Source organism: Lissotriton helveticus, chromosome 1_2 (genome assembly GCF_964261635.1).
Source record: "Lissotriton helveticus chromosome 1_2, aLisHel1.1, whole genome shotgun sequence".
Taxonomy (NCBI): domain Eukaryota; kingdom Metazoa; phylum Chordata; class Amphibia; order Caudata; family Salamandridae; genus Lissotriton; species Lissotriton helveticus.
This window is the reverse complement of record NC_136058.1, coordinates 175,165,359-175,192,244: the sequence shown is the minus strand read 5'-3', so window position 1 is coordinate 175,192,244 and position 26,886 is coordinate 175,165,359. Positions and strand designations below refer to the sequence as shown.

At 45.9% G+C, this 26,886-nt stretch overlaps 1 protein-coding gene across 3 annotated transcripts in view; it reads right to left on the bottom strand.

Moving 5' to 3' along the window:
- The window catches only part of CC2D1B (coiled-coil and C2 domain containing 1B), a 710,809-nt gene that overhangs the window by 390,115 nt on the left and 293,808 nt on the right, over positions 1–26,886 (bottom strand). For all 3 annotated transcript variants that reach the window (XM_078670637.1, XM_078670630.1, XM_078670646.1), the window contains one exon: positions 23,945–24,075. In XM_078670637.1, the coding sequence (XP_078526763.1) occupies positions 23,945–24,075 (131 nt within the window). The remainder of the gene's footprint in view (positions 1–23,944; positions 24,076–26,886) is intronic.

Genomic DNA, 26,886 nt, shown 5'->3' with positions numbered 1-26,886 from the left:
ATTCTTTCCATGTGGGCACTGTAGGGTGTGCCGTACCAGCAACATGTGTAAGAAATATCTCACTATCTGAAAATGGCGGAGGTGCACAGCACAGAATATTTACAGTTTTTAGAAAAGTTCAAAGTTAGGATGGGTGCTCCGTCAGGCTACGTAACCGTCCAATAACGTGTGCAATAAATGATAAAGTTGTGCATACATAGGATATGAATGCATCCCTGAACTTGGGCACACCATAGGTTCTCTTACAAGAAGACTCCACAATGATTCACCATGAGTTTTGGTATTTATTCTTTGTATCCAAATTAGTATTTTGATATTTTCTTCATATCATGCTTAATATCATCATGTTTTTAACATATCCAGTGTGTTTCCACAAAGCTCCAATGCATTTCGGGCTCACGCGCCCTTTCTCAAGGAGCTCTAAAATCAAACAATGAGATATAACCATCACTAGTCCATAATTACTGACAAGTCACACTTAACACAAAATAACGATAAACAATACAGTGATTACAAATTCATGAAGAAAAAACTGATCAGTGAACGCTGCGGCAGTTAGTAATGAGGTACAACGAATACGTGGTGAAGTGGCAAACGGAAACAAACACGAGACTTACGTGTTTCGGCGTTCAAGTGGTCATGGAAATAGCTGTAAGTGAAATAGGGCAAACAATAATGAGTATGCGAGACTGCTAACTCATACGGGGTAATCGCATAGTACCATGGCGGTAATAACCGACTTACTGGATATATGAGCATGTTCGATCGCGTATCGGTTCGTTGTGCTTCAGACAACCAGGAAGTGGATGGGGAAGATACCACGAGATTATAACATGCAAAAGGATTCGCTACGGTGAAGCGTCGAGTCGAGATTACTTTAGTGGTGAACACGAAAAACGGACTATAGTGCGGCCGCCATATTGAAAGTACATGCAGTGTAAATATTCATAAATAAGCAAACATGTGTATTTAAGCAACAATGTAATGCGTAAATAATACACTCACATGAATACACATGACGAAAATTGACACTTAGACATTAAGAAAATGTGACAAGTCTGACATCACAGTAAGTCCTGAAAGAGTGATTAATGCATCAAAATGCCACTGGGTTGTGTCTAAATAAAGCAACTAAATTCGGTTCTATCATTAAGCCCGAAGTGTAGTGTAGTTCCTATAGTCCCAATAGGCTCTGCGCATTGGAATAATATCTTCAGTAGTGTAGACGTAGGACTGAGGTTAACTAGGTCTCTACTGACTATATTAGACTTAAGTGTTTGCCAGCTAGCTCAGAGTTCACTAGAAACTTTCTCGAATAAGCGAGGAGGAGTTTAACCTCCCTGGATAGACAAGAAGGGATTTCGTTTCTGACAACCATAAAACATGACTACTTTGCTCTCCCTGAATAAGAGTATATCTCTAGAGTCGTGTGAAAACAAAAGACAGCTATTTCACTCAGTCAATAAGTGCGTACTTAGTTTCACCAGATTGCAGAGAAAAAGAGAGACGGGCGTTTTCAATAAAAGGTGTTATTTATTGAGCAGTCTCTTTCCTCATACAAGAGAAATGAATTGCTACAATTGCAATACTTATAGTTAAGTAAAGTGCATACAGTAAAAGCAGGATTAATGAAATAATACTGTAAAAGCATGGATATGGTTTCTTAGCCATATGATACTTTAAAATGGATAAAATAGATACATACATATATACATTGACTAATCGTACTCAACTGGTGCTTCTAACTACGCCTACCCCGGTGTACCTGACCTAAGCCTAATACGTGGGAGGAAGTAAGTAAGTAGCAGTTTAAGTTAAGTTTGTTTTGCCAAGAATCTGACTCAAGAATTCTCTGTAAGGGTTTAGTCAGTTCAGTACCTGGGTATTAGAAGGCAGGAGGGCTGGTATCTCTCTCTCAGGACTCGGTATCCCGGTCACCCGCAAGGGTAAGCTGGAAACGCCGGAGGCTGGATTTCTCGGCAAGAGAAAAGACAGCGTCTTTCTCAGCGCGTCAAAAGGGAGGGGCAGCGTCCATGGGCTCTCGCATCAGCTGGGCTCTTCGGAAGTAGATAGCTGCTCTGCTCCAGGATTACCACCGTGTGTTTGCTTAAGGCAACGTTGGTATATTTATACCTGAAAGGTGCCGGGTTTGACGTAAGGCTGGACATAAGACGTCAATAAAGATGTCACTAAGAACTGGTCGTTCTTACAGTGCTTTACAGGAGTTCTCGGACGAAATCAAAACAAAGCTCCGGGGATTTCCCAGGTTGCTGGAGGCTTGGATTTGTTTAAGAACTCGGTGTGCTTTCTAGGGGGCTGGAGGAATAGGCTTGCTTAATGTGACAGCATGCGCTATGACTGAATTATGAAAAGGGTTTCTATGCCGTTGTATGGATATTTATTGATTTATAACCGGACAAGGGCAAAGAATAGGAATATTGATTCAGGTACCTAGATAAACACACTACAGAAGGGCTTGACGGCTTGCAAGCGATAAATCCAAGATATTTCACGTTGTAGTAGAATTCTGTTGTTGTCAATACCTTCACGTTTCTCGATCATTTCAAGTACCATATATTTTAATTGGGCTATGCTGTGTTTTTGTTCCATGAAGTGTATAGCAATGTTCGATTTTTCATTCCTGGTGCGTATGTTGGATTTGTGTTCATTTAACCGAATTTTGATCTTCCTTTCGGTTTTCCCCACGTATATTTTACCACATGGACATTTTAGCAGATATATTAGGTTGGATGAGTCGCATGTAGCATTAACTTTGAGTTTGATATTGTGACCCTTCATTGGATGCGTTATAGTATCTCCTTTGATCACGTTGTTACAATTGTTGCAGTTCATGCAAGGGCGTGTGCCCTTTGTTATGCTAGATTCCTTTGATTCTTTCGTGAGTATATCTTTAATGTTGTTGTTTCGCGTATATGCGAAAATCGGTGGGGTTTTAAAAAGATCATTGAAATCTCCTTCTGATTTGAGAATGGGCCAATGTTTTATATACATATATTTATAGATACATATACACATTTATATATATATATATATATATATATATATATGCCACGAATACCACTCCTTGCAGAGAAGAGCAGAGGACACCAGGGGAAGTATTCAGCTGTTTTAATGATAAACGAACGGCAGACCGGTTTCGGCTTGACGCCTTCTTCAAATGCCTCAGTTCTGATGGCGAGTGCACTGAATGGTCTCTAAAATAGGCCCCTCCTATCCTGTGATGACGGGCTCACCTGCAACCACTTGGCAGAATGGTATCACCACAGTTCAATGCCGGACTGCAGTTCCCACAATGCAGCGTTTAGGTAAGTACCTGGTTGCAGCAGTGACACTCGCAGAAAATGCTGGACTTTAAAACAGCCTCTGGTCCCCAACTTTCAGCCAGCCCGCTCTTGTTGCAACCAAGGCTGGAAACGTATGGCAAATTCTAAGCGTCTCCCCAAGAAATTCTGGGCCGCCCGTTGGCGGCAGTCTCACGGTATGCTGCAGAAGGGCATGGTGAGTCTCGAGAATCCGATCCCTTGGCTTCAAAAATGAAGAACAAAGTTCCTTTTTACCCATGTACTCGAGACTGCTTAATGAAAGGGCCAATCTGTTGCACGCCATGAGCAGCGCGCCCAATATGCCACGAACACCACTCCTTGCAGAGAAGAGCAGAGGACACCAGGGGAAGTATTTAGCTGTTTTAAAGATAAACGAACGGCAGACCGGTTTCGGCTTGGCGAGTGCACTGAAAGGTCTCTGAAATAGGCCCCTCCTATCCTGTGATGACGGGCTCACCTGCAACCACTTGGCAGAAATGGTACCACCACAGTTCAATGCCGGACTGCAGCTCCCACAATGCAGCGTGTAGGTAAGTATCTGGTTGCAGCAGTAACACTCGCAGAAAATGCTGGACTTTAAAAAATATACATATATACACATACACACACACACACATACATATATACACGTACACACACACACACACATATATATATATACATATACACACGTACACACACACACATTGCACCACCACTGAAAAGAGCGACAGGACTGCCCGAAATTGGACCCTGTTTGTTTTGCCAGCGAAAGCTTTTAAGGGACAGTAGGAGCCTCCAAGGATTATCTTTGGAAAGGCCTCCTGCAGCTTTGAAAATGGGCATGCAATGGGAGCCACGGTGAGGAAAAATAGAGCTAATTAAACGGCATCACCCACCGGAGGGGAATAATTGATGAACTGAAAATGAACAACAAGTACCAGCATGCTAAAAAAGTCGTAGCCTATCAAGGCGCCCACCAGGGGGTAACAAATATGAGTAATGGCTTGCTTGGTTTGTTTTGCAGCTCGTGTATGCCGTGGCTAGCCTTTGAGAAAAGTCAAATGTTGACTGAAACGCGTCAGGAATTGCCACTGTTATTTATTAAATGGAAGTTCCACCGTGAGGAGTGAAACTCATTTCTTTCTAGGGAGAGAGTTTGTGGTTATACATATATATATATATATATATATCAAAGCTCCACTTGCACCTGCCAGACGCACTCCCAGGCTGGTGCCTGCTCGTCGGGGGTGCACCCGACCATAATATCCGCTCAGCAGTCCCTCCCCGCAATTCTGGGAATTAGGTAGCAGCACTCCGGGGTTAGTTCACAGTTTAGGTTTTATTAATCAAAACGCGCTTTCGGCACTCGGCCTTCGTCAGTGTTCAGAGTAACAGTGCCGCGCAGGGTCTCAAATGCTTTACACTCAACACGTGATGTTTTCTTAGACACAGAGATAGGACCACAAAAATAATAATCATGGTCGCCATCTTTGAATGGGTAGAGTCAATTCAATGTTGCTTTCCGCTCTCTATTACCAGCAGTACATAGCTACGTATATGCAAATAAATCAAAATTAAAGCATTTAAAGAGTCAAAATTCATCACTCATTATCTGCCATTGACATAATGCCCGCAGATGGGCTGCATACGTACGATGTTCATAACACCCCCATTCTCATTCAGTGAAATCACGCCCAAGATGGGCTATACACAATTCTAAATGTAAATAAAATAACGTGTTGAAAAGCGCATCTCTAAGGCAATGCATTATTAGCACATATAAACAGATTGGAGCAATTACAGGACAACCAAGCAATATTTACCACTATACAAATGAGCCCAATTTATGCTTATTTCAAATCAAATGAACTGCCAAGTCCTCGTGTACATTCAACCCTGTTGGTATCTTACTTTGTAGATCGATAATGTAACGCGACTCTAGTCGTCTTAGTTTGTGTAACCTGTCACCTCCTCTTACATGGGCAGGGACTGAATCCAGACAAAAATACTTCAACAGATCCCTGTTGCGTTTATGCTCTTGGTCAAAATGTCTGGCCACGGGGTAATTCACATCTGCATTTTGTATTGCCCTTTGATGCTCAAGTATCCTTAGTTTAACAGGATTCGTTGTACTGCCAACATACCTTCTGCCACAAGGACATGTTAGACAGTACACGACATAGGGTGTAGTGCAGGTGAGGAATTTTCCTATTTTTTTAGGTTGTTTAACCCCGGGTACAGAGTACTGTGTCACGCGTCTACTTCCTTTGCAGGCCTTGCATTTCCCGCATGGGAAAAACCCTTTCAAGGGTTCTGACTTGGGTTTCGATGCTGTGCCTTCATGATGACTATGCACTAGATAGTCCTTAAGTGCTCGTGCCTTTCTAAAAGTTACTAGAGGGTAAGATGGTAAGTCTTGCTTAATTGTATTATCAGTGAGCAAAATACTCCAATGTCTCCGCATGATGCGTTTTAATTCAGAGGCATTGCGTGAAAAGGTGGTGATCATTCTAAACGTACCCCCACCTGACTTGGTACTCTCAGTGTTCACAGTTTTTTCTTTTTTTAAAAGATCACTACGGTCCAGGTCACAAACTTTCTTCATGGCCTGTGTGAGTATTCCCTCTTTGTAACCTCTAGTCCTAAATCTTTGGATGCTGCTTTTGGCTGCCCTTTTAATATCCTGTTCCTTTGTGTTGTTCCTTCGTATCCTTAATAGTTCCCCATAGGGTATACTGTTCACTAGGCTTTTTGGGTGACTGCTGGTCGCGTATAGAGTCGAATTCCCAGCAGTCTCCTTTCGGTAAAGCTTCGTGTGTAATCTGCCTTCCTCTACAAAAACTGTCAGGTCCAAGTAGTTGACCTCGGTTTGGCTACAAGTCCCGGAGAACTTCAAATTGTTACTGTTGTCATTAAGCACCGTCATATACTCTTTCGCTAAATCAACCGACCCCCTTATGATGATAAAGAGGTCGTCAATGTAGCGGTGCCAACATTTGACGAGTTCATTCTACTTCCTATTGGCTGGAGACCAGGCCACCTGCTCCTCCCACCACCCCACGAATAAATTCGCGAAGCTGGGGGCGGAGCAGGTACCCATCGCCACGCCAGTGAGCTGTTTATATAATTCCTGGCCAAAGAGGAAAATGTTATTGTTTAGGCAGAAACCTAGGAAATCGAGTAACATTTTGTTGTGTTCAAAGAATTTGACCGGTCGTGTTTCTAGGAACCAGGCAATGGCCAAAAGACCCTCCTCGTGCCCTATGCACGTATATAGGCTGGTGATATCTATCACCATCATTGTATCTCCATCATTCCAGCATACATCCTCAATTAGGTTCAAAAAGTGCTTAGTGTCCTTCAAGTACGATTTCAGCCCCATAACATGGGTTGAAAGGAAAGAGTCAACATAAATAGATAAATGTTCTGTCAGGCTGCCCTGAGAGGCCACAATTGGTCTGCCAGGGGGATTCAATAGGTCCTTGTGGATTTTGGGTAAATAATAAAATGTCGGGGTAACAGGGTTAGGGCATCTCAAAAATAGATTTTCATCGCTATTCAGCATATCCTTATTATACCACCTTAAGATCATATAGTGGTAGTCGATGATGCTGGTGTTATATACCGACGTACTGACTTTTGTATAAGTACTTTGATCATTTAATTGGCGTAAGGCCTCCTGCTCGTATTGCGCCTTAGTAAGTAAAACAATGTTCCCCCCCTTATCCGAGGGCTTACACACCAAAGACGAGTCCTCACACAATTTCTTGAGTGCCAAATGTTTATTCGTAAAGTTTTGTTGATCCTGTTTTAGTTTGGTATTGCCTCTCAATTTCCGTAGGTCCTGCAACACAGCCTCCGAAAAGGTATCTATGGCATCTGTCCCCATCACAGGCATGAAGGTTGAGGTTGGTTTGAAATCAGTCGCACCTCCCTTTTGTTGTACTCCCATGTCCGTGATCAACTGAGTATTACCCAGAATAGTGGTCTCATCATTTTCGGAAAATTCCATCCGTAATTCCTCCAAAGACCTAATGCCTACCAGATCTCTGCAGGAGAGTATACTCCCCTCCGTTTCACCAGATGCAGATGACTTCATTCGTGACGGTTTGGTTTTAAAATACTTGTGAAGTTTTAATTTTCGGGTAAACTTGAATAAATCTATCCGCGTTTGGGTGAACTCAAGATCTTTTTGTGGGCAGAATGTGAGTCCCAATTTCAAAATATTTTCTTCTTCATCCGTTAGTATTTTAGGTGTCAAATTCACAATCGTCAGATTGTCTCCATCCTCTTGTTCTATTTTTTGTAGAAGTTCTTCCTGCTCCTTGTTAGAGGTGGCGAGCCCACGATGTTTGCGGCTCCAGCCCCCCCTCCTCGTTTTCCTCTTGATCCTCTTTTCACCTCCGGGGGTTTGCCCCTTACCCCTTGGAGTTGTTGCTTTCTCATCACATGATATTCTTTGTGAAAACCCGAGGGCTCAGGAGCATTGGATTGGCCAGCCTGGCCATCTTCACTTGATGTCTCGTCACCTGTCACCGATGATTCGGAGGTCTCTGGTACATTTTCACTTACTATTGGTTGTGTCTTTTTTAGATCTTTCCTCAATTTGTCATATTTTTTGGAAAAGGTCAAAACTCTACCACTGCTGTAGTCCTTTTCATCTCTTTCAAATTTCTCTTCCTTTCTCTGTTTTATTTTACCTTCATATTTTATCAATCGTTTTTTCATTGCTTCCCGTTTTTCCTCCAATTTCTCTTGATCTTCTTCTTTTGCTAGATCTTGCTCTATATCTTTAATCTGGTTCAGGGCTTTGTCCCTATCGCTCCATGCGAAGCGCACCAATATTATCAGGCTCCCTTTGCACGATTGGGCAGTGTGTTCAGCCCATGCATCAAGCAACAAGGGATCCGGATTCTCGTATGCTGGGATCGTATAGATTCTGAGACCCCTAGGCACACGGTCAACATCTATGTAGTTTTGAAGGGATGTGGCTTCCCACCATTTTCTACATTCTCTTTCATAGAGACGTTCCAAAAGTGACAATTTTGCATTTAAATCCGTTGTGCTTTTATTTTCTGGTGCCTCAGCCTGTTTGGATCCAGCATTTCTACTTCTGTTCTTAAACATGCCTTGTTCAGCCTTGCGCCGCTCCGTTTCGCTGAACATTTTCTCTTCTGGTCACAGCCGTGACCATTAAATTGCAACCTGTGTCCCCCTCACGCCAGCAATAATTCGACTCGATATTTGGTTAAAGAAGGTCGTCTCCTTACCCGGTCTTGCCCAGACGCGCTCCAGTGAAACCAGTCTTGCTGTGAGCGCCGGCGCCTTTGGAGACTCCGCTTCTTAAATCCACACTTTTCGTCGAAATCACGGTGCGTCTGGAATACAATATCAAAGCTCCACTTGCACCTGCCAGACGCACTCCCAGGCTGGTGCCTGCTCGTCGGGGGTGCACCCGACCATAATATCCGCTCAGCAGTCCCTCCCCCAATTCTGGGAATTAGGTAGCAGCACTCCGGGGTTAGTTCACAGTTTAGGTTTTATTAATCAAAACGCGCTTTCGGCACTCGGCCTTCGTCAGTGTTCAGAGTAACAGTGCCGCGCAGGGTCTCAAATGCTTTACACTCAACACGTGATGTTTTCTTAGACACAGAGATAGGACCACAAAAATAATAATCATGGTCGCCATCTTTGAATGGGTAGAGTCAATTCAATGTTGCTTTCCGCTCTCTATAACCAGCAGTACATAGCTACGTATATGCAAATAAATCAAAATTAAAGCATTTAAAGAGTCAAAATTCATCACTCATTATCTGCCATTGACATAATGCCCGCAGATGGGCTGCATACGTACGATGTTCATAACACCCCCATTCTCATTCAGAATTGCGGGGAGGGACTGCTGAGCGGATATATATATATATATATATATATACATATATATAATAATATAAAATTTGTGTATATGAACTGTTCATACTACCCACTACTCTGATTCAGGTACCTGAATCAATGACATACCCAGCACTACAAAAGAAAAAAGTAACTAACTTACCTGTACTACAGTTACAAGCATTGGTATCTTTCAGAGAGGCTCGCCTAGATCTTTCTGGTTTTTATTATGATACATTTTACTCTTGTGTTTGAAATGTGAGGTGAGTCTACAAACATGCTCATATCATTGGATGAAGTTTGGTTTTATCCAATGAGGTGACAGTGCTAATACAGTGCCACAATGTGAGGCCTTTTCAGGCACTGTGCTTTATACTGCTATGGAACAAGCATGTGAATCTATGAAAGATCTAATGCTGGAGAACTGTGACTTCCCAGGTACGGTTTGTGAGCACAGTAAGTGATCATAAATTCTTTTAACAGTGGTTTTCGACAACTATAACAAGTATAAATATTATTCTTCCAAAATTATATATCCAAAATATCGAGTACCATAATATGTTGAAGGTATGTACATTTAGATAGGTACATTTAGATTTATTATTCTTAACTCCATATCTATGTACCTTGACATTATATATAGATCAGTAAACTTCAGGTCTGTCCATGCTTAAGAAGCTCCCTGACAAGCAGAGAAAAGGTGAACTGGATAAGAGTTTGCTTGCATTTGAGGCACTTCAGGACTACTGCCCCAACTGTTCCAACAGGCTGGCGTACACCAGAAGATTGATAGAAAGTATTCCTTGCTTAATTTTAAGTTTAATGCACTGATGGGGTCAGTTTTGGCACCAGAAGACGCTTATAGCAATTGGAGATGTCTATTCAGGTTCTATCTGACAATAGAAACAAAGTTCACAGACTAAACAAATAGCTGAGGTAGAGTCTGGAAGAGTCTCAGAGGTGTAAAGGTACCTCAGATCAAGGGCTCTGCGTCCCGTTGGGGCGACCCGCTGCCAACCGGGGCCGCCCTTAAAGCCCTCGGGGCGTCATATTGACGATACGCGCGCTCTCGCTACTGGGGGGGAGGGGCGGACACCGACCATGTGTCCCGGCGCCCCTCCCTTTTGTCTGCACACTCACCGGTTTGCTGGTGATCGGTGGCCCTCGGTATTCGGGGCTCCCTCAGCACACGGGAGCCCCGCCATCGCCCATCCTTCCGCTTCACCCCCTTGACGCGGCAGCTCTTCTCCGGCGGGCAGCTTCACTTGGCGGCGGGGGCGGGCACCGACAATGTGCCCCGCGCCCCCCTCCGCTCTCCTCACGGCTGGCTGGTGCCTGCGGGGCTCTCCCACAGCAATGGGAGCCCCGCACCGGCGGCACCGGCCGCCATCTCTCCGGCGCCTTCTTCCTCGGCTCCCCGGTCCCGCCAGCCAATCCTGTCGCGGCTCCACCGCCGAGCCTCCACACTACGTCACGCAGCTTCCAGGAGTCCGCCAACCACAGCGCGGCTCCTGGACCAGGCCCCCTTCAAAGGACCAATCAGAGCACGGCTCTCCTCGGGGTTCGGACAATCAGGTTGCGGCCCCTTCGTGGTTGTTTTCTCCGGCTTCTGGTCATTTTCGGGCCCCCGGGCCGCAGCGGTGAGAACGCAGGGCAATGCCGGGTGGGCACCGGCCTTAAATAATTAATCAATAAATCGAGGTGGGCACTCGTAAATAATAAAATAAATACGGGCCAGAAACCTAAGCGCCTCCAGCGCTATCAGCGAGCATAAAGCGTTCCTAAGCGCTAGAAAGTCCAGATAAAGCGCACTCAAGCGCTTGGGGGAAATGAAGCGCCCCTAAGCGCTAGAAATCAGGCAGAGCGCTCCCAGGCGCTCAGGGGGAAGCACAGCGCCTCCAGGCGCTAGAAATACAGCTCCAGCGCTCTCCACAGGAAAATGCAGCTTCTCCATGCTGCAACGGTCCCAGAGCTTCCCAGGGGGGCAAAGCCAAGTCCCCCCATCAGCCCAAGCAAGGCTGAGGGGTGCCCCAGAAGTCCAGGAATCCAGGAAAGTCCATCAGGAGTCCAGGGGCTGGGCAGGACTCAGGGATTCCCCTGAGCCCAAGCAGCAGCACGCCCCTGGCAGATTCAAGTCAGAAACAAGAACATTTTGGAAGGGGACACAGCCCCTTCTAATACACAGAAAAGTCTTTGAAGTCCTTTGAAGTCTTTGTGTAAGCGGGCCCTGAGCCCTGGGTGTTTCTGGTTTCCCTCTCCTGTCAGCCTCAGGTCAGAGGTGACAGTGGGCCATCAGGAGGGAGAGCCAGCATGGTGGTCAGGCAGACACAGCCCGGCACCATCAGACGCTATCTCCTCCCGCTTCCCGGACAGCAGATGTTGCCTTTCATCTACGGGCTGACTCCGACCCCCTCCTGGGGGCTCTGCAGCCCCGGTCCCACTCAAACCAGACAGTAAATCCACAAGCAGGCCCAGGCACTCCTGGGCCAGGCTCACCAGCCAATCATGTGCCAGCAGACTCACTACACAAATATGCCAACTTCTAAAAGTGGCGCTTCTAGACTAGACACAACCATGCTGCATACACCATTACGCAGCATTCATTCTCACGAGTTCATACATATCAAACTCGACCCTGCACTCCCCACACATCAGGAACTACCATGGGCATACATATTCCCCATTCATTCCTATGGGAGGGCAGGTCACTCACCACACATACACAGAGAGCACACGCACTTTACACTGTGCCACAGTGAAAAAGTGCGCAGAGGCCTAAAATCACCAACCCAGGTTCCAGAAACAGGCTAGGAAAAAGCAAAAAGTCTCGGGGTGAACCTGCCCAAAGGACCGGGTCCAACAACAATGAACACCCCTAATCTTCATGCCTTGTTACTAGAGAGAAACACTACCTCCATAGCCTACATTATGTTAACAGCTGTTCTCTATGGTGCAAGTGAGATGACAACGCCTCCTGCAAACTTTTGAGACGCAACTTCAACAATTGATGCTAGACTGCATATGGCGTGTGTCTGCAAGATGCCAATGGATTTGCGGAAGAGTGACCACTGTAGATGATTGACAGCTGTTAAATTAACAATGCCCCATAAGCACTGGCAGTTTTGTACCCATTTACACTTTTACCCACACATCATCTTGGCCAATCTCCCTGTTATCCCAACCATGTTTCTATTCACTACACATTTCCCTCCCCTTCCCTCCCCTACCCACTTCATGATTTCTTATACGACTTTCAAGCTATTGATGAAGTTCAGCACTGAGGAAGGCTGGATGGGGGAGCATCAAAGGTGTTTTTCTAATGAGGACTACCGGTAGAGATAAGAAAGGGGACTCACAAGGTTTGTAAGCAACAAACAATATTAGCATACACCAAATTTGTTGTGATGTATATTTTGTAGCTTTTGCTACATAAGATCATTTTGCTGCCTGTCTTTTTTTTTTATTCAATACTAGCAGCCCGACCCGACGTTGTCTGGGTATGAAACAGAATGTGTGCAATGTGTGTAATAGGCAAGGGAAATTTATTTTAAACTCTTGCGGTAGAGAACATTTTTAGCATGAAGTGTCACAATAGTTAGGCATGTGTGTGAAGATACTGTGTGTACCTCGGAGTAAGAAGTATTAGCAGATGTCTCTAGTGTGTATGTACTCCACTTCCGTAGATAAGCGTGTGTGAAAGTGCATTCAGTTGTAAATTTTGTGTCCCCGCAGGCACGCTGAATTGTGTCAACCACCGCTTGAGGCCCGGCTCCAGTTTTGTTTGATGTTGTGTTTGTGGTGTAAAGTTGTTGATGTAGAGAGTTGAGTGGGTGACAGCACGCGCTGGAGACGCTGCGCATGTGGGAAAGTGCAGTCAGTTCAAAGGTTAGTGTCCCAGCAGGCGCGCTTAGTCGAGTCACCCGCAGCCTGAGCCCATCTCCAGCCCAGGTTGATGTTGTGCGCCTGGTGTCAATTCATTTATGCAGAGAGTTGAGTGTGTGACAGCGCGCAGGAGACGCTGCAGTTAGTGTCCCCGCAGGCACGGTCCTTTATGCAGATAGTTGACTGGCTGACAGCGCGCAGGATACTGTGCAGTTATTGTCCCCGCAGGCACGATCAGTCGCGTCTGCCCCGCCTAAGCCCCGGCAATTGCCGCACCCATTGGCCACGCCCCAAGGCACGCTTTTTTGGGGGGGATGTGCCGCACGATTGTTGCCGGTTGTCGCGCCCATTGGCCACACCCCTTGCTGCCGCGCAATTGCAATTGCCGCGCCCCTTGGTCTTGTTCACGCCCCCAGCACACAACACACGTTTAAGGAGCGCTTTTTTTTGTAGTCATGCCGCGCCCCGCCCACGCCCACAAGGGACTACTTTGCTGGTAAGGTTCTATTACCTTTCAAATGTATATGGTGGGCATCTGTATAGCCTATGTCCTTCTGCTGCAACTGCCCTTTCCAATGCTGTATTGGGTGTTGTGATTGGTGCTGCGGTTCCTGAGATTACCCGCCTCAAAAGTTTGGGCTCTCTCTTTATAATATTAGTATAGAAAAGATGAAGTAAAGAAGGAGCCTGAAGCTTGCAGACACTGTCAGTAGACATAAACACAACTAAACACACACCTTTTCAGGTTGCCAGATGAAGGTCAATAGTGGGCAAAAAGTTCTTACGGACCAGAATTGTAAAGAGCACAACAGGGACCCAGGAAGGTTGCGGTCTGCCAACAGGAGTAAAAACATTCAATAAACCCTGGATGTTTACCACAACACTTTGCAAGAGAAAACCACATGAATTAAATTTCTTTATGTACTAGCCTTACCATGTAGGATCTAACATTTCACTTGATCTCCCCAAATAATCAAGTGGGAGTAAAATAAAAACACATCATCTAACACACAAGAAAGTGCATTGCTATCCTTCCCTATGGTCCATTGGCAACACCTCAGCCACTTGCTACGTAGTTTGACTGTGATACGATTTATTCTGTCAGCTATACAATAGGTAGGTTATCTGAAAATCCCAGATGGAGATAGGTTGCAAGTGACCAAATGATCAAGGGAAAGAAATGCGTTACTTACCTGTAACTGCAGTTATCCAGTATTGGTATCTTTCATAGATTCACATGCCTGAATCATTCCCCGTCGTCGGTATGGGAGTCCCCGGTACATAAATAATGTCCCATTAGACATATAGAGTAATAAGCCAAAGGCCTCACATTAGTAACATATCCATGTCCTTTTGTAAAAAGGACCAATCTCTAGAGAAGAGCCAATCAGCTATCACCACCCTCTAGAACCTTCCTGGAAGGAGCTCTAGTCCCTCAGATTTTCGTACGCACAGTGCTAAGTAGGTGTATCACTGAGAGAACTAGATGAGCCCTTCCAGGGGAGGTGGGTGGGTTGCATGTGAATCTATGAAAGATACCAATACTGGATAACTGCAGATACAGGTAAGTACGCATTTCTTATCCAGTATTAGGGTATCTTTCATAGATTCACATGCCTGAATCAGAGTAGTAAGCAATGATGAGCACATTTTGGATGGTACAGCAGATACAAATTCTCCAGATAATAACATATCAATGTGACGCATAGAAAGTACCAAACTGTAATCAAAGAAAACACTAAGGAACACAATAGGTAGGTAGGTATAACTTTATTGCATGATTAATTAAAACCTTCGCAAACAAATAAAACATTAGTTCACAAGATACAGCTTCTCCTTTAAAAGATGTTAAAAGATTACAAATATATTGTAGGTCATTAAAATTGCAAAGGAGTAAAAATGTATAGGTAAAATAGATCTTCTTAGTAAAAAAGATAAGTCAGCATAGGGCTTGTTCTCATTGGCGGATCCACACCAAGAAATGATATTTGTGGAGAGAACGAGTCAATGAGCTCACAGCCAGGCTATACTGACTGCTGGGAGCTTAGCAACCAGGGAGGTATTCATAGGACTTAATCAAAGCGCTAGTAGAGACGGTTGTTGACCTTGACTCATAAGTACGATAACATAGGATAAAGACCGATGACTTGGGGGTCTTCCCGACTTAGCTTAGTGTTCGCTTCCCTCATAAACCGAACAAGGCTGCAGGAAAGACGGATGTTGCTGCCCTCAAAACAGGCCTTTACCGCTTCCCTACAAGATCGAACCTGACTTGCAATCAGGAGCTGTTTGAGAAACTGTCTCCTTTCCGCCCTCAAACCGTTGCAGATAATTAGTAGATGCATTATGTCTTTGTTTAAATTTCCACACAGTCTGCAGCAGTTAGTGGAGGTTGTGCGTTTCCATGGAGGAAGGTGGGGCTTTGCTGGTAGGATTCCCAACCTCAGATGAAGGAACCGTTCTTTAGTTGTTCTTGCGAAACCTGTTCCTAGGTATGGTTGGGGCTTTGTTGACACATAGCTCTGAATTATGAACCAGCCATGGGATCTCCTACTAAGGGCAGCTTTGTATTCTGCGAGAGATGCGATCTTTACTGATTTATTTACCAGGACCTTAAAACTTTTCTGGGATGGGCATGAGTCCCATAGGTCCTGTAAAGCTAACAGCTTGATTGCTGATTGGAGGTAGGTCTTCGCTGGGCTTTCATTTCTCTTTGAGATTTCCAACCACATTTGTGAGTTCAACACAATAGAGAAATGTGCGTATACAAGAAAGGATGTCAGGATGAAAGAAGGCTCACCTCTATCGATATAGATGACGAAGTACTGACTGTCCCACTGCAGCATCCTTCATGAGTTCTGTATCCAAGCAGTAATGCATGGTGAATGTATGCGGCGTCTTCCAAGTTGCCGCTCTGCAAATGTCTGTAATAGGCACACCTGCAAAGAGTGCCATGGAGGTAGACATCGCCCTAGTGGAGTGGGCTCGGACCTTGGAATGTAGGGGTTGCCCCGCTTGCTGGTGACAGAACGTAATAGCTGCAGAGATCCAGGGAGAGATACTTTGTTTAGTGAGTGGAAGACCTTTTCTAGGTTGCCTGTAAGCCACAAAGAGTTGGTTGGACTTGCAGAAGGTCTTTGTCTTGTCAATGTAAAACTTTAGGCAGCATATAAGATCCAGAGAATCCAGAGTTCTTTTATTGTGTGAGGATTTGGAAAGAGAGAACGTAAAACTATAGGTTCATTGAGATGGAAGTCTGACCAGACCTTCGGCACAAACTTAGGATTTGTTCGTAGTATAACCCTGTCATGTTTGAACTGAAGGAAAGGGTCTTGAATTGAAATTGCCTGGAGCTCACTCACTCGCCTCGCTGAGGTAAGGGCCAAAAGGAGCACCGTTTTCCAGGAAAGATACTTAAGATCAGCTCTGTGTATTGGCTCAAAAGGATGTTTCATGAGCTGAGCAAGAACTGTGTCGAGTTGCCAAGTGGGAGGTAACGTTTTTACAGGAGGAAAAGTCCTGAACAGGCCTTTAAGAAACTGCTTGATCAACCTGTTAGACCAAAGAGAAGGGCTAGCAGAAGATCTTCTGAAACGGGAAATTGCAGCCTAGTGAACTTTAATGGAAGCGTGAGCAAGACCTGAGTTCGCCAGATGGAGAAGGTAAGGCAATATTTGTACTGGAGAAAATGAAAGAGGGTGTATCTTCTGTGACTTGCACCAGATGGAGAACCTTTTCCATTTCAAGGAGTATGCTTTGTTAGTACTGTCCGCTCGAGCCAGAACTGCTCTACAATCCGGCAGAATGTCTAGGTCCTGGAATTCTCGGAACTCAGGAGCCAAGCAGATAATTTGAGAGATGCCGGATCCGGATGCTGGACTTGCTGGTGGTTCATTGTGAGATGAGAGGGAAACGGTTTCAACTGGATCAGTGGTTCCAGGGAGACACGGTGAAGCTCTGTGAACCAATGCTGGCGTGGCCAAGCTGGGGCTATCAGAATGAGTGTGCAAGGCTCCGCTTTCAATTTCCTGAGAACTCTGGGAATCAGAGGAAACGGTGGAAAAGCTTATGCAAAGACGTTGCACCATTGCGATCGAAAATGCATTCCCTAGAGATCCCTTCTGGGGACACCAGCTTGCGAAGTGTTGGCATTTGGTGTTCTGACTTGTAACGAACAGGTCCAGGAGAGGGGTGCCCCATTGAGAGAATATGCGGTTGAGAGTGCGCTGATTCAATTCCCACTCCTGTTGTCTGCTCAGAGAATCGGCCACAACATTGTCCGTTCCTGGGACGTACTCTGCCCGAAGAGAAATGTTGTGAAGGAGCAACCAGTTCCAAATTTTTTGCGACTCGTGAGAGAGCGTTAGAGAGCGAGTTAGCCCTTGTGCATCGTCGTGGTATTGTCCATACGCACGAGCACTAGAAAATTCGGGATTCTTGGTAGGAATGCCAGAAGAGCGAGATAGACAGCTCGCAGTTCCAGGAGATTGATGTGGAGTTGTCTTTCGGACTGGGACCATTTTCCACTGATCTGTAGTTCTTGGAGGAAAGCTCCCCAACCTTCCAGTGACGCATCTGTTGTGATGATATGCGGCGAAGCTGGAAGCAAGAAAGGCAAGCCTTGAGAAAGGTTCTGAGGGCAAATCCACCACCTTAGAGCCTTGACCATTGGAGGGGTCACTCGGATGATATCGTCGAATGAACCTGTACATTGGACCCATTGAGCCGAGAGCGCCTCCTGAAGAGGGCGCATGTGAAGACTACAGTGTGGAACTAGCAGAATACATGAAGACATCATCCCGAGCAGGGATTTGAAAAGGCGCACTGTTAAAGACTTCTTGGAACTTATGCGAATTGCCAATGAAAGAAGACTGTCTTTGCGCTCTTGTGACGGATACCCCTTCTGCTAGGTCGTATCGAGAGTTGCACCCAGGAAAGTTATACGCTGGGAAGGCTGGAGGACAGACTTGTCCCGATTGAGAGTGAGCCCCACGCGATCGAAAAGCTGTAGACAGGCGTCGGAAGACCTGGACGCGCCTTCTAGAGATGGTGCTTTGACCAGCCAGTCGTCCAGATATGGAAAGACCTGATTATGTTGTTGCCTGAGATATGGGGCTACTGGAGGTAGGCATTTTGTAAAAATGCGTGGTGCTGATTTGAGTCCGAACGGTAGGACACAGAATTGGAAGTGTCTGCCCGCTACTGCAAACCTCAAAAATTTCTTGTGTTTCCAGTGGATAGGGATGTGAAAATAGGCATCCTAAAGATCCAGAGATACCATGTAGTCCTTTGCAGTGAGAAGTTGTAGTACTTCCTGGATCGTAACCATACAAAACGACTGCTTTTTAAAGAATTTGTTGCGGTTTCTCAGGTCCAAATTCGGTCTCCATTTTTTCTCCTTTTTGCGTACTAGGAAAAAACGGGAGTAAAATTCTTTCCCCCGTTGAATAAGAGGAACACTTTCTATCGCTCCCTTCTGGAGCATAATTGAAATCTCCCAGAGTAGAATACGTAGATTTTTTGTAAAGCATAGGTCATGGAGGGATTCGGGGAGGAATTTGAGTGAACTCCAGTGAATGACCGAATTGAACTAATTGTAGAACCCAACGGTCGTTGTGATTTGTTTCCGATTTTTTAGGAAATGGGAAATTCTTCCTCCAACTGGAGATGAACTGGAGACTGGCAGTAGTGAAAGGTCATTGTCATCGAGCGGTGCCCTTCTGCTGACCACCTTTGCCACAAAAGAAGGACTTAGTATAGGATGACTGTTGCTACTGACGCTGTTGGTATTGTGGTCGATACTGTTGACCAGAAGAGTAAGAAGATCGGTTTTGGTAATCACCTCTTGTAGAGGATTGCCCTCTTCCTCTTGAGCCACGAAAAGGCGGATTCTTGAATTGTAGGGTACCCAAAGCTCTGGCCGTGTCGGTATCCTTTTTTATACCTTGGAGAGCTTCATCAATGTGTGATCTGAAAAGAAGCTGGCCATTGTAGGGCATGTCCAAAATATTTGTTTGCACTTCCGGTCGGAATGAAGTTGCCTTCAAACAACCCTGGCGTCGTAATACAGCTGCGCCAGCCAGTTGGCGAAATCCAGTAGAGATATCCATCGCGCAATATATTATCTCGGATGCAGAGCGTTCGCCCTCAAGCAAGACCTTTTTTGCTTCTTCTTTCGACTCATCTTGCAAGGCCGCAAGATAAGGAGCGATGTCTGCCCACAACTGTCTGTTATAACGCCCTAACAGTGCCAAGAAATTGGATGCACGCACTGTTCAAGCCGACATTGATGAGAAACGCTTCCCAATGTTATCAAGCTTTCGACCTTCCTTGTCCGGAGGGGCGGCTAGTGGGACAGAAGGATTTTTTGAATTTTGAGCAGCCTGTGTGATGGCAAAGTCTGGTTTGGGATGCCCGGTCAGGCAAGCTGCAGCAGTATCTGGAGTTCAGTATTTCTTATTCAGACAAGGCAATACTGAGAGCACCGAGGAAGGGTTATGCATTATTTTCACACCTTGATCCCATATGTATTCTATAATGGGTATAGATTTGACCGATTTCTTAAAAGGTTCCTTAAAATCGTATAGGAAGCAATCTTGCTGGTGTGAAGGCATAGGTATTTGGAAACGTTGCGCCTCTCTTTCCACTATGTTGTGAAATCCCCCAATGTCTACAGGAGGCGAGTTAGCTTGCATAGGCACGGGAGTAGCAGGCCAGGGTATGACATAGTCAGTGCTTAATTTGTAAAATAATAAGTGCCGGGGCTCTCGTCAGGAGCTTGCAACACACATAGCCCCTGCTATGCTGCCAAGGATAGAGACAACACAAGTACAAACCATCAAACTCTCACAAGTGTGACTTTTCTGACTCTTTCAGGCCCCCAAAGCTATAAGAATGATTTGGGTGGCAGGTAATAGTCATTTTAATGTTTATTGAATGAAGAATTACCTAGTGTGTGGTCACCTCCAAATTAGCCAGACAGCTCCAACTTGTGGCAGCTGTCACAAGCGCTGGTTTTGAGGATTAAGTGCCGGTTGAGGGCATGTGTTCTTACCCTGTTGCACCCCGAGGTTTGGCGCTCTTTGAATGATATAATCTATTTCCCCTAATCACAGGCCTCGTTCCCCGCTTCAGGACTTTGGTTTCCCAGTTGCCAATTGCTTTTAAAACACTCGCTGCAGTACCCTGGCTGCCCCAAACCTGTACTTCATCTAATTTTCCCCTCTTGTTTGTCAGAAGCGACAATAAATTGGTTTAGTGTTTCGCTTCGTATCTAATCTGCAGGCTGTATGAGAAAAGTGGGTTTGTAAACCTATAGATGCGTTCATGGAAATTACAGGCGTCACCCAGGTGAGGTGGCTAGCTGACCCCCACTGTGAGTAGAGCCCAAATTAAGCATCATCAGGGTGTGTAAGGAAATCATGGAGGTGGTGAGGGGAGGAAAGGAGTTGGGGAGATGGCAGACTAGGTGGCGGGAGGTAGAGCGAGAGGTTAAAAGGAAGTCAGGAAGAGGAGAAAGAAACAGTTGGGGAAAGAAAGGCGGAGGGGAGAGGGAACGTGTTAGCAAGGAAGCATTTCATAGACCCGGCCCTGAGAAATAAGTGCCGGTGCTTAGCACCGGCACAAATTAAGCACTGGACATAGTTATCCCACTCATCATGAGTAGACTGGGAATCATGAAGTTTCCCTTCTTCATGTGGATCCTCCTCCTCATTGTCTGTGGAAGGTGGAGGTGGTGGAATGACAGGCCCCGGCTGTAGATTCAAGGGTGGAAGCTGTGGTCTTGGCGGTGTAGATACAGCTGGAAGTAGAGACTTGCCAGAAGTAGAGAATCTCTGCTTATACTCCGTAATGAGGAACTGTAGGTCGAAAACCAAAGATGCTGGTAGGTAAACCATGGGAGGCAGAGACGGATGGCATTCTTCTGGATAAACATTCTGATCCTCCTGATCTTGGTCCTCATAATCCGAACTGTCCTGATACTTCACGTTACGTTCAGATGGGCTTGTCGCTGTTCGAAACATACTGCCCTCGTCAGAATCTTCTTTGTCCAAGAGGTGAGCTGGAGGCAATGGCTGGACCCTACTAGGAGAGGTCAGGGCCGGCATCAACTTATGTTTCGTTATCTTGAGATGGACGTATGTACTTTTCAGATTGGAATCTGTCGTCGTCGTCGACGGTGAAGCGCCGACGGGCACCATGGTCGATGGAGTTCCCGTCGACGGAACCGTCGTCGACGAAGCTATCGTCGTCGATGGAGATCTAGTCGACAGTGTTGTCGTCGTCAACGGAGCTTTCGTCGACGATGGAGTAGATGTCGACAGTCTTCATCGTCGAGGCCGTCGTCGACACTGTCCTCGGCGATCGTAGCGTTTGTACGGTTGTTTGGACGTCGACGATGACTTCTTTATTTTTATCATCAGCGAGACAGACCTACCGGCCGTCGACGATGGAGTCGTCGTCGACGTAGATAGTGAAGAAGAGGCAACAGAAGTGGAAACAGTCATCGTCGATGAGGTCACACACAAGGCCGTGGACGTAGATTTTCTCGTTGTTGAAGCCATTCTCGACAAGGCCATCGTCGACAGAGTGGACGAAGGCTTCTTAACGGTGTGAACAATCTCCTGAGGAGAAACCTTTGGTGTTAGAGCCTTGAGATGTACCTCTGAAGACTTTTTATGTGTCTTCTTCTGAGGTGGCTGCAACGAAGGGCCTGGAGAAGCCACCCATGGTCTTTTTTGAGAGGACTTGGAGGATATAGAAGAGCCCTCACTCTCCTCAGAAGACTCTACTTAGTCTTTAAGCCGTTGCAGTAAAATCAAGAGGCGCACCTTCCGATCTTTGAGGGTCTTTGAAGAAAAGGTACGACAGAAGAAGAATGATCTGGGTAAAGGCAGTAGAGACAATCTTTGTGCTGGTCATCCACATGAAGCCTCTTTTTACCACAGGAACCACAGGGCCTAAAAAGGCCTTTCTTAAGTGTATCTGCCATGAAGAACTGAAGAACTTCCCCCAGAAGATGGAAATATGTGAGAAGAAACACTGGAAATCCAGAAATGAAGAAAACTGAGCAGAGCTCAGAGTAGACTCCCTTAGCACGATGTGCGGTAGAACATCTGAGGGACTAGAGCTCCTTCCAGGAAGGTTCTAGAGGGTGGTGATAGCTGATTGGCTCTTCTCTAGAGTTTGGTCCTTTTTTACAAAAGGACATGGATATGTTACTAATGTGAGGCCTTTGGCCTATTACTCTATATGTCTAATGGGACATTACTTTATTTATGTACCGGGGACTCCCATCCCGACGATGGGGAATGATTCAGGCATGTGAATCTATGAAAGATATCCTAATACTGGATAACGAGGCAGTATCAGCTCATTTCCTGTGAAAAATGGGCTATTCATTCCAGGAGACAGAAAATGTGCTTGTGAGGTCCTTTTAACTATACAATGAATCTGAAAAGCAGAAACAAAAAGGGTAGAAAAGCATAAAAGGGTCAACCATTACCAGTCAAGAAACGAAACCATCAGGTACAGCAGTCCGTTGCCTATCCAGGAAGTGAAGATATCACCTGTGTAGTTGTGTCAGGAACCAAGTGGTTCAACTCCCTCAAAATACTCAACATAAAGGAAATTATTGCATTGCTCTGCTCCTACTAGTGTGATGCAAAGTCACTCTGCTCAAGAAATCCACTGGGGGATTGAGAAATCTAGGCAGATGAACAGCCAACAGATACACCTTGAGGTAGTGCCTCTCTATAAAAAAAATAATGGATAGATAGCACAGATAATAGGAGAGGTTGTCATCCTGCATTGTCATATAAAAAATTTGGGGTTATGAGAATCAACCCTCTGTTGCCTTGCAAGGAGGACAGGAAACATTATGTGGCCGGAAAACTCCATCATACTGATGTGGAGAAAGTAGTCTTCAGTGGGCTAAAGGTCATGAATCTAAGCTTTACTGCCAACTGACGATAGGAAGGAGTGAAAAGGAGATGGACTCAAGCCCGCCGGGAGAAACTGTCAGAGTTCTCAGGAGGCAAGGCCAAGAGAGTACAAACATCTGATCCTAGCAAAGGGTCAAATGCTTCTGAATTTGGCACATCTCCGAGCAGCACATTTTTGAGCAAATGTTAACTTTGAAGGCCATGTGACTCAGGGCCCTCTGAAACCACCAGGGATTCCAAAACGTTGGTGTGCAAGTTAAGCCAGGGTCAAGGTAATTAAGATGTTTATTTGCGTGTAACTACCCTGGTCAGTACTTGCACAATAGTGAAGCCTATTCAAAAGCACCCTGCCAGACAGTGTGATGCAAATACACAGTAAGGTAACAGTGGCCATGCTTTGTAAGCACTGCTTGCACAGATCAGCTTTGGAGAAATGACCTTGACACGAACTGCAAAATGTGAAGCCAGTCATCAACAGCAAGAGAAGAAAAAGAGAGGTGATGCAGGAAAGACAGAGTTATGAGAGGTAGAACTGCCAGCTAGGAAGCCACGTATGACGGTCCTGATGAGGGGAAAAAAGAAACTGAGGTAAGAGATGATGAAATGAAAAGAGAGCAATTATGTTCCAGTGCCACAACTCAGAACTACAGACACCCCATGAATCTTGTGGTAGCAGCAACAGAAAGTACCAGTAAGTAAGACACCTCAATGATACGGGTGCTGAAAGGAATAACAATCTAAACAACAATGCTAAAAATGCTACCAAAGTACTTGAATGTCATGAAGAAAGGCAGATGTCTGGCACCGATTCCCGCACTTGCCCTGGATCCGAAAGCGCTTAAACATTTTTCCAACATAACAAAACATACTATTGTAAGATGTATAGTAGTAGCAACCAACCTTGGCTATTCTCTCATGCATTCTGGCTTTCCTTTCATCTCCACTCGCCTTTGCCTGTTCAGCTGCAGATTTGTACCTTTCCATTCTTTGCTGCAGTGCTTCCTGTATAGTGGTTGGCTGTTGAGGAACTCCTGTGACCAATTTAAGACACAATAAAAAAAAAACTATTCAAATTAAGACTTTGAAAACATCCCACCTCTAGAGTTAGCAATCATCATAATAGTTACAAACAGAAAAAGTTTGAGGTCCCCTCTTTTGCTGGAGACCTCCGAGATTCCTCAGTTGTTCTGACTGCTTTGTTGAAAATTAATTATGTCACACAGAAGGATAGTTCAACACGTGTTTCTCAACTAATCGGGTTGCTTCATCAGGGCCAAAGAATAATTAATTGATGATATTATTTGTCATTATAGTTACCACAACACAGAGGAACAATTTACATTCTTATAAAAATGCTTATATACTATATTGTGATCAAGAATGCTGTCCTGCATAACCTTTGCACATTGGTGCATGTTGTTTTTTCCTAAAGAATGCTGTACCTCACTACTAATAGCGCAGATTCGTTTTTTCCCATCCAGACCCTATGCTGGTGAGGGCTAGCAGGGCTAGACAGAAGCATGTCAGCAATCATATTGTGATGTTGCTAAAAGTGTACTGGGCAACAGTGGCTGAGTTTTGCAGACTTCTGTGGTCCCCACGGTGCACGTATGCAGCCCCCAGCACTTATTCAAATTCAGCAATAGGCACAGAAGCGCCTCAGCAACTGCATCGGGCGACCAGAGGGCTTCAGGACCTGCAGCAGGATCTATGTAAATGGTCCGGAGGACGGAGCTCGCTAAGGTACCACTTGTCCCAAAGCCATCTTGGTCCCGTCCCAGTCTGCCTTGATCCGACTAAAATAAAAGGCTAATTTAGGTGTTACCTCTAAAGGGCTCTTTCTTTTTCATGGTCTGCCTGGATGAGATGTAGACTAGACATTTTTCTTGGTCTCCACAAAATGCTTCCTTCTGAAATTGTTGCATTCTATTCTACAATTCTGACATGTAGAGAAAAAATGGTTGCTTTCCTGGAAACCCAGTCTTCCTTGAGGGAAATCTTCACTGAAATCATAAGAACTGAATAGACCGCCAATGTGGGGGATCCAGGAGCACTTTGGCAAAGAAAATGCACTTTTAGTTATTAAAAAAAAATAAAACATTTAAATAAAAGAAGTCTTATTTTTTAATATGAATAAAACAATTTAGTAGCCTATTAAAAAGACTATATTGGCCAATTCTATTCATTTACTTTAACAAATTAAGTCCTATTACAAATATATGAATGACACCAGAGGAACTAGGTGACACGGAAAACTTATTTTACCAACTTTCTTTTGTAAAGGAAAACAATGTGACAATGTAGCCTTATAACCTACAGCCAGGTAATGCTAAAAAAAAAATACACTGCAGTTTTAAGGGTTATCAGTTCTCCAGGATCCCAGCATGCTCCCACATACACAGTTGTTCAGGCTCCTTTTTTTTTTAAATAACAACGACAAAGCTTACTTCTACAGAAAACCATTATTTTCCTTCATATTGTCTACTGGGAAGAGGGAACAATACTTAGGATTTCAATGGTGAGTCCCCTAAAGAAGAACTAGAGTTACAGGTAAGCAATCACTCCTTCCTGGTCAGTCCGGTCGCTCCTCCTGCCGCATGGCCCACCCCGAGTGTGCCCGATCTCCTCCCGCCGCCGCTGCCAAGATAAGATTTGTGCCCCTGTTTGGTCTGGCCCCCTGTTCCTGACTGTTTCTCTGTGCCTGCTTCGTTTTTTCTTTTTTTCAAACAGTATTTGTATCGTTGCCATTTTCTTCTCGTGTCTGGTTCTGTTATTGTCCCATTGTCGCTCCAGTTGTTCCCTGCCCCACCCCGCTGCCTGCCGCTGCTCCCCCGCAGCCCCACCCCAGCTCCCTCCAGCATCTCCGCACTGCTCCCCCCCCCCTCGCCACCCCGCTCCCCCCTCCCAGCTGCTCCTCCCTCGCCCCGCCCCCCCCACTCTCCATCTATGGCAGAGTGCATGCGTATGCGCAGCGTTGACACGCAGCGGGCGCGCCGAAGGCGTGCCAAAGATAAGCCCGACTGCGCCCGGACGGCGCCCAGCGCCAGACCCTCTGGCCCCCGCAGCCGCCAGCCCACCCGCCGGACCTACGCCGCAGCCACCCTCAACGCACTCAACACCGGCCGAATCCCGAGCTGCCACCGAGCCACCCCAGGACGCACCCACGGACCCTTCACCTGCCAAGCCTGCAAATTCACCTGCATCCGGACCTGCACCGCACCCGCCAAGCCGAGCACCAGCAGCAACCACCTGAAGTGCATCCTGCTCAACACCCGCTCCGTTCTCAGACACGCCGTCGAACTCTGGAACCTCCTCGACCCCACATCCCCAGACGTCGCCTTCCTCACGGAAACATGGATGAACACCTCCTCAGCGCCCGACATCGCCATCGCCATCCCAGACGGATACAAGATCACCCGGAGGGACCGCGTCAACCAGACCGGAGGAGGCATCGCCATCGTCCACAAGAACACCATCCGCATCACGACCAACTCCGACGACGCCCTCACAGCCGCCGAGCACCTGCACTTCCAGATACACACCAACCCCAAGACCACCCTCAGAGGCACCCTCATCGACGACCGGGACCTTGTACACAATTCAGCGAAGACATTGCCGACTTCATCAGTCCGCACGCCCTCCCCTCCGCTGACTACATCCTCCTAGGGGTCCTCAACTTCCACCTAGAGAACAACAACGACAGCAACACCACCACCCTGCTGGACAACCTCGCCAACCTCGGACTCAAGCAACTGGTGACCACCCCCACCCACTACGCCGGCCACACGCTTGACCCCGTCTTCACCTCCAGCAAGGACATCTCCTTCAGCCACACCACCGGA